The sequence below is a fragment of the Cydia strobilella genome, chromosome 8, assembly GCF_947568885.1.
Source record: "Cydia strobilella chromosome 8, ilCydStro3.1, whole genome shotgun sequence".
Classification (NCBI taxonomy): Eukaryota; Metazoa; Arthropoda; class Insecta; order Lepidoptera; family Tortricidae; genus Cydia; species Cydia strobilella.
The window spans coordinates 11,076,807-11,086,167 of NC_086048.1; the positions used below are offsets into that span (position 1 = coordinate 11,076,807).

At 41.6% G+C, this 9,361-nt stretch overlaps 1 protein-coding gene across 1 annotated transcript; it reads left to right on the top strand.

The window, feature by feature from the left end:
* Positions 1–511: 511 nt before the first annotated feature.
* On the top strand, positions 512–4,904 carry LOC134743398 (uncharacterized). The gene is made up of 2 exons (XM_063676788.1): positions 512–570; positions 1,746–4,904. The coding sequence occupies exons 1-2, from the start codon at positions 512–514 to the stop codon at positions 4,837–4,839; spliced, it is 3,153 nt and encodes a 1,050-aa protein (XP_063532858.1). The 3' UTR covers positions 4,840–4,904.
* The last annotated feature ends 4,457 nt before the right edge of the window (positions 4,905–9,361 follow it).

Here is a 9,361-nt window from a genome sequence, read left to right on the forward strand (position 1 = left end):
ATGGAATACGAACGAACATGGTAATAATATGCCTTTATTGCCTATGGTATTTTCTTGCAGGTAAGCTCATGTCAAATAATTGGAAGGTACGAGCTCACGTAGACGGAAACACGTTATTTGAATATCTTACGAAAAATTCGTATTCTCATTACTGGAATATCGGTGTATCCATGACTGTTTGATGAAAATTCTGACTAAAGGTCGGTTTCAGATTAGCGTATTTATCTGCGCGTAACATACGGTCGTCCCGGCGGTACAAGCTTAGGTACACGCGCATTTCCCTATATAAGTACATTAGATTTTTACGCGGTTACACGCGCGTTACTTTTCCCTACATTTTGTCTATACGAGCTTACACGCGCGTACGTGTACGTTCGTATAAAACGCTAGTCTGAAACCGCCCTAAGTGAGTGTCGGACTACGCGCAATAGAAGGTTTCGTAGGTACCTTCATACGATACGAAAAACGCTGCAAATGAAACACCGTACCTACAAGTAAAGTTGGGTATGATATGGCAGAAGAAACAGTAAAACCAAGTGAGCGCAGTAGAAATGAGTTGAAAAATAAGTGGTGCGAACTTAAGTCTGATTAAGATTATGAAAATGAAGTGTGGTAAAATAAAAGTGTAAATACCTACAGAGGACGAATATACAGTGATAAAAATTGTAATAGCTACCTACATACGATGTGTCGAGATGGTATGGAAACGTGAAAAAAAATGAAAACATGAAGGCTAACAAAGAGGGTCGTATGAGGGAAAAGTGAACGCGGCAGTTAAAAGGGGAAAGAAACTCGACGACGAACTTTCTTCGATAAAAATCGGCTGAATCTTCCTAGTATTTCCGAAAAATGTACTCCTACAAAAAAAGTTTTTAAGGCCCCTATTTTATTTAACCCTTATCTTGGCAAGGCTCACAATATTGTAAGTTTTAATATTTTTTTGAGTTTTTAGTCACCTAGTTTCCAGTTTTAAAATAATATGTATCATATTTAATACAATGCCAATCCATCGACAAACTAGTTGCCTATTTTTTAGAAGAAAAATGTGGATTTTAATAAAAATAAAACATGTAATGCAACAGAAATCATCGTTTATTGTTATTAAACCGCAATCTAAAGCATAACATGACTATTACACCTGTAAAAATAAATAATATCTTCGAAAACCTAATCACATGGTAGAAAAATTGTATCCCATAGAGAATAAAAAAAACACGTTAACAAAGTTGTGTAAAATTTGGCAAGTAAACAAATAATTATAATAAAAAATAAAGCTATTAAAATAATAAAGCGACTAAAAATAATAGGGAGTGAAACCGTATTGGTTTAAGTATAAAAAAATAAAAATTTAAATAAATCATGAACACCTATTTTGATGATAACTTGGGAATATATAAAGAGTAAGTAATACATAATGTACTTTTATGAGTTCTTGTATCTATTATGATACATAACGTATGTATGATAAATATCGTTATGTCATCACGCTTGGACCCGGGTATGTCCTTAAACTACGTCCAACAAGAGAGGTAGGGCACAGCGTTATGTCATCACGCTTGAATTTGGAGCAGCCCAACTGGAGAAGTACCTCCACCTTACAGAAGACCACAGCCATAATAGCACTGCTGCCTACTTTGTAGGCATGTAGTGTTGTGTTCCTGATGGTGAGTAAGGTTCCCAGATAGCTCCAACCCCCAAACCCCCCCTTTCTAATGATGATGACGCAGTTAAAGAGGTTACCCCAGGAGGGTACCAGTTGCTGCACTAGCGCTGGAGAACCCCTCACTGGGCTTCCATGCTCAGGTAACATTTTGCCTGAGCGTGGACGCCGAGGCCGCCCCATTTCGTACTCTGGGGGGGGGCAAAACCGCGCTCAACCATCTGTCATCTGCCCGAGGCAAGAGCAAAGCAACTTCGGCACCCCTTGCCAAGCTGGCCGTGGACTTCTGCAACATCAGGGGTTTACATTCCAACCTTAATGCTGTCCACCTACACCTCGAGACAGCAAAGCCGGCCTTGCTCTTTTTGACCGAGACGCAGATAGCGTCTCCGGCAGACACATCTTACCTCTCCTACCCTGGGTACGGACTGGAACACTCCTTTTCGCCTAGGGCTGGGGTGTGCGTGTACGTTAGAGACGATATCAGTTTTCGTCGCCTCAACAATCTTGAAGGTAGGGACCTCTCCACCTTATGGCTGCGTATAGACAACGATCACCATCCCCGTGTCTATTCGTGCCTATATAGGTCCCATAGCGGTGATGCCGAAACTGACCGACTCATTGAGCAGATCCAAACGGCTGCAGACTCTGTGCAGCAGCAGATCCCTTCCGCTGAGATCATTGTACTTGGTGATTTTAATGCCCACAACGCCGAATGGCTCGGCTCTAGCAAGACTGATCATGCGGGCAGATCTGTTTATAACTTTGCTCTGGCATATGGCTTGACACAATTGGTTACTGCGCCTACGCGAATCCCAGATGTGGAAGGCCATGAACCTTCCCTGTTGGACCTTCTGCTGACCTCTCATCCGGTTGACTACAATGTATTCGTTGAAGCCCCACTCGGTTCCTCGGATCATTGCTTGATCCGGAGTACGGTGCCACTCGCGTACCCGCCGCGTCGGCGAGTTGCTTGTGGCCGCCGTGTGTGGCACTATAGGTCAGCAGATTGGGACGGGATGCGGTCCTTCTTTGCATCCTACCCTTGGAGGCAGGTTTGCTTCACGCCGGATGATCCCAACGTCGTTGCTGATTCTGTTGCTGACGTGGTGCTGCAGGGAATGGAGCTTTTCATTCCGTTCTCTGTGGTCCCTGTTGGTGGCAAATCCCAACCTTGGTTTGGTCGTTTCTGCAAAGAGGCCTCTCGCCGAAAGCAGGAATGTTACCAGGCCTGGGTAGACGCAGCGGCAGTACGGGATGTAAAGACTAGCGCATTAAAAAAGAAGTTTAACTTTGCCTCCAGGTCCTTCAAAAGAGTTATTGCCAGAGCAAAGTCGCTGCACATTGGTAGAATTGGCGAGAAATTAGAGCGCCTCCCGTCGGGAACTCGTGCGTTCTGGTCTCTTGCCAAAGCTATCCAGGGGAATTTCTGCACGCCATCTTTTCCACCTCTGCACACGGAGAATGATTCATTGGCCCACGACGCAAAAGACAAAGCCGATCTTCTGGGCAAACTCTTTGCGTCCAACTCGACTTTGGATGACGGGGGAAACGCGCCGCCGACCATACCGCGGTGCGAGAGCTATATGCCGGATGTCCGGTTCAAACAAAGCTCGGTGCGCAAAGCACTTCTTTCCCTCGACACTCATAAGTCGAGTGGGCCCGATGGAATCCCTGCGGTTGTGCTGAAGATGTGTGCTCCCGAGTTGGCACCGGTCTTAACGCGTCTTTTTCGGCTCTCTTACTCTTCCGGCGTAGTCCCGACTTCGTGGAAGTCAGCTTTGGTGCACCCGATCCCTAAAAAAGGCGACCGCTCAAATCCATCCAACTACAGGCCAGTAGCTATAACCTCCCTTTTCTCGAAGATAATGGAGTCCATTATCAACTGCCAGCTCCTTCGGTACCTAGAGGACCACCAGTTGCTTAGTGACCGACAATACGGTTTCCGTAGAGGCCGCTCGGCTGGTGATCTTCTAGTCTACCTGACACATCGTTGGGCACAGGCAATCGAGACAAAGGGTGAAGCATTGGCTGTTAGTTTGGATATAGCGAAGGCCTTCGATCGCGTCTGGCACAAAGCACTTCTTTCGAAGCTACCATCTTATGGGCTTCCCGAGAGATTATGTGTATGGGTCAGTAGCTTTCTAGCAGACAGAAGCATAAAGGTCGTAGTTGACGGCGAATGCTCAGACTCCATGTCTGTGAATGCTGGTGTCCCCCAAGGCTGTGTGCTATCACCCACGCTATTCCTTCTGCATATCAATGACATGCTGCAAATCAGCGGAATTCATTGTTATGCTGATGATAGTACGGGTGATGCCTCTTACACCGGCCGCACCAATATCTCTCGGGAAAACGTCATCGAGAGCCGGAACAAACTTGTGTCTGAAATTGAGACTTCCCTAAAAGAAATCTCTGAATGGGGTCGACTAAACTTAGTCCGTTTTAACCCTGCCAAGACACAGGTTTGCGCGTTTACCGCAAAAAAGTTAGAGTTTGTCGTATCACCTCGTTTTGAGAGCACTCCCCTGACTGCCGCAGCCAGTATCGGAATCCTCGGCGTCGACATTTCGAGTGAAGTCCAGTTCCGCGGCCATTTAGAGGGTAAGGCCAAATTAGCCTCAAAAAAGCTCGGTGTGCTCAACAGATCGAGACAGTATTTCACGCCGGCCCACCGCCTACAGCTGTATAAAGCGCAGGTTCGCCCACACATGGAATACTGTTCTCATCTATGGGCAGGGGCACCCCAATACCAGCTTCTCCCTCTGGACCGCATCCAGCGAAGAGCGACTCGAATTGTCGACTGCCAGCGTACTTCGGAACGGCTTGACTCCTTGGCGCTGCGTAGAGATGTGGCCTCGCTCTGCATTTTCTATCGCGCGTATAACGGGGAGTGCTCCGAGGAATTGTTCGGATTAATCCCTGCAGCTTCTTTTCGCCATCGCCCTACGCGAAAACATTACCATCCTCACCACTTAGATGGTTGGCAGTCCTCAACTGTGCGTTTCTCTAGAAACTTCCTGCCTCGCACAGCTAAACTGTGGAATGAACTGTCGCCTGCGGTATTTCCGGACCGATATGACCTTCAAACCTTCAAGAAAAGAGCGTATTCCCATCTTAAAGGCCGGCAACGCACTTACAACCCCTCTGGTGTTGCGGGTGTCCATGGGCGGCGGTAATCGCTTTCCATCAGGTGATCCGTCTGCTCGTTTGCCCCCTATTTCATAAAAAAAAAAAAAAATAACAGTTTCATGTAAATATTCTGTGTGAAATATTTTTAAATACGACCACTATGTAAATCCTAATACACTAACCGATAGTAAGTGCATTAATATGCAGAATATGCAAAAACATATAGTAATCTAAGAAATAAGTGCAAAACTTACAGTACGAAATGAAAACTGTTGTTTCCGCGGCGCCGTGCTGATTATTACTAATTAATTTAGGAGGGTTGATCGACATATTTATAGCATAATTATTCTGTTAAGTAATAAAGTGTAAATATGCTTATATGTATTTTTTACTTACCTATATATGTATGTATTATACCTATTTATTATTTATATTACTTGTATTTGTTTAGTTGTATGAGTTGTGTAAAAATACCTACTTTGTTTTGTAATTACAACATGATGTTGCACCGCCTACAAGTTATCTGCTTTGCCCGAAAGTTGACTGGTAGAGAATGCCTTGTAGCATTAAGTCCAAGTTTCTTTTATGCAATAAAGATAAAATAAATAAATAAATAAAAGTGAACCTGCTAGATTTGTTAAGTTAATGTTCCATGTATCCCGGTTGTTACAATGCCAAGATAAGGCTTAAAAGACCTATCCAATGACGCTCTACAATTTATTAATTCCTACTGCGTTTAATAAGGTGAGAAGTAAGGGGTGAGGTGAGGGGAGGTGCTACTGAGGTAAGTACCTACCCTATTTTTTACTACATTATATACTCGTACATATATAGGTATGCAAGCCAAATTGACACTTTCGAGTAAGTAGGTACTAAACTAACTAACGATAACTAAAACTAACCTCACTGAGCGATATATGGTCAGACGGAACGGTAAACGTGATGGTTGTCTGAGTGTGACCATGGTTTGCTGTTTAATCAATTTGTACTAACTTTTATACCACACCACCATCGTCACGGCCACCAAAATCTCAAGGTCACCCAAAGCCGAATCAGAGCAGCCTACTAATACACGTGGTGTTGTCTGTCCTACCCCTAGAGAGCAAATTGTGAGTAGCCCTCACCCGCACAGTAACGTGTGAGGCTAAATACTATTATTCGACTAAAATAAGACCCGTTTTAATGTGTGTAGGCAATTTGTACAGTCAGATTTCTCTGACCCACTCTGCATAAAACGTTTTATGTGCCGTTTTGACTTTTGACGTTACTCTCTTAGTAACAATGTTGTGGTAAGATCATTATGAACACCTACACCGCTTAACGACTTCTACTACTGGCTGTAATATTTTTCATAATTTAGGAACACGTCATTAAAGCTTGCTTCTGCTTGACTGCTACTCTTGATATTGGCTACGCGGGCGACATGGGTTGCTGAGCCCCTCGGTATGCACGCGCTCATGCAAATGCTGAAAACGTGGGAGTCATATTCGGAAAAACATGGACTTATATTTACAATGCCGGTAAAAGTGAATATATGGTTTGCAGGTCACAAAGGATGAATCCCAATGTATACCATAAAATATAACTGAACGGTAAATCACTGGAAAAAGTTACACAATTTAAATACTTACTTGGGACACATCCTGTGTGAAAATTTTAAAGATGACCTCGACATTGAAAGGGAAAGTAGGGCGTTGGCGGTGCGGAGAAACATGTTGATCCGTAGATTTGCTCGTTGTTCGAAACAAGTCAAAATTACCGTTTTCAAGGCGTACTGTCAAGTATTTTACACGAGCAGTCTATGGGTTAATTATACTCAAAAGACATACAACGCCCTTCGAATCCAATATAACGACACTTTCAGGATGCTTTTGGGACTGCCTCGTTACTGCAGCGCTACAGGGATGTTCGCCGCGGAACGAACTGTGATGACTTCTATGCCATTCAGCATATTAAGCGTCTCTGTTGTGCCGGGTGCGGGACAGTCACAACAGTATACTCAAGGTCATAGCAGACAGGGTGGATTGTACCTTCCGAAAATTTCGGGTTGAGCTAATTATAAATAAATAATGTAGGTAGTAGTAAGTAGTTAAGCAACTAGCGTAGTCATAAACTAAATTATTCTATGGGTAAAAAAATATTTGAAATAAAGAATTAATATTAATAATAATAAAGGAAGTGAAAGTTTCCCGCCTACTCCAACTAGATTTTGCTATTCTTAAATATGTATATATCTTATAAAGTATTATTAGTTGGGTATAATTTGAAATGACAATCCGAGTACGACTAGTTCTTTATTCCTTGACAAGTCAACAGCCAAAAGCCAGTGATCCCAAGTGACCGCTGCTTATATAACTTTACAGAATGGATGACTGGTTTGAATGAATGATGGAATGATGTCACTTGAAATATCAATCACCTTACTAATTATTTAAATTACGAGTTTTATAAATTGAAAATGATAATTAACGTCATCTGAATTATTTAATTCTGACAACACTAACGGCAAGTGACATCATTCGACATAATAACAACAAACTTAATAATATTTTTCTTATAACTAACACTCGGCTTTTCCTGACATACAAATTACGCCCTCGTAATTATAAAAAAAATAACAATTTGAACTTATCGTTAAGTGATCTTATTATCAAAAATGTATATGTGGAAGATATTTTCGTCATCATCACTAAAAGGAACTAGTTAACAACGTGATGAAGTGATGATGCCCATAATTAACGCGGAAATAGTTCACGTATGACTGGTTGAAACTGTAAGCGACTAAGAAATGTTTACACAGATTGTTACATAACGTCTCCTGCCCGGCCTTTCCTGACCTGACTTTACGACCTCGTAATGTTATTATGGTTTGATTTTTACGTAATCATTACAGGACACACACAGTTAATGATTACGTAATGGGACACACCCGAATGTGATATATCCAATAGATAATCGAGAATCTGGCTCGACCTATGCCATTAGATATATGTATTATTGATTTTTACGTAACCATTACAGGACACACACAGTTAATGTTTACGTAATGGGACACACCCGACTATGATATATCCAATAGATAATCGAGAATCTAGCTCGACCTATGCCATTAGATATATGTATTATTGATTTTTACGTAACCATTACAGGACACACACAGTTAATGTTTACGTAATGGGACACACCCGACTATGATATAACCAATAGATAATCGAGAATCTGGCTCGACCTATGCTATTAGATATATGTATTATTGATTTTTACGTAACCATTACAGGACACACACAGTTAATGTTTACGTAATGGGACACACCCGACTATGATATAACCAATAGATAATCGAGAATCTGGCTCGACCTATGCTATTAGATATATGTATTATTGATTTTTACGTAACCATTACAGGACACACACAGTTAATGTTTACGTAATGGGACACACCCGACTATGATATATCCAATAGATAATCGAGAATCTGGCTCGACCTATGCCATTAGATATATGTATTATTGATTTTTACGTAACCATTACAGGACACACACAGTTAATGTTTACGTAATGGGACACACCCGACTATGATATAACCAATAGATAATCGAGAATCTGGCTCGACCTATGCTATTAGATATATGTATTATTGATTTTTACGTAACCATTACAGGACACACACAGTTAATGTTTACGTAATGGGACACACCCGACTATGATATAACCAATAGATAATCGAGAATCTGGCTCGACCTATGCTATTAGATATATGTATTATTGATTTTTACGTAACCATTACAGGACACACACAGTTAATGTTTACGTAATGGGACACACCCGACTATGATATATCCAATAGATAATCGAGAATCTGGCTCGACCTATGCTATTAGATATATGTTTATTATTATTATTATTATTTTTATTACCAACGGACACACCTGGATGGTAACATATACACTGTTGATTTAATTAATGAATGAACTGTAAAATACGATACTACTATCATTCTACTATGTTTTATTAAATTATAATTACTTTATAACCACCTTTATTCTATAATCCTAATACTGCATGCACATGAACTTACTACTACTACATGAAATACTTATTTATATGTCGGAGGGACGGCCTATGGCGGTAGGCGCAGTAACTCGATGTATTGTCGTCACAGCTAATTAGTATGATCCGATCTCTAGAATGGTCCGATCAAGAATGCCCGCGTCAATGTTGGCTAACCTGTTTGACCAGTCTACCAACATAACGACAAAACTGCCACCTCGTACCGAACTCCACCCAAGTCAAACCACTTGACGTTCCAAAGCCTTGTAACTGGCATTTTAGTTCAACAATACGCCAATAGATGGCGTTGCTCTCTATACAACTTGATTAATTTAATTACAACTAAGTAGTATGTAGCCAAACATTGCTAATCGATTGTATACAGATGGTATATTGATTGTATATTGTATACAGGCGTCTAAAACTATGAACTGTAACGCTGCAATACGTCCTTCTCCTATCATTCTCCCACACGACCGTCCTGTGGTAGACACGGCGGTCCCAGTGTGTATGCATTTG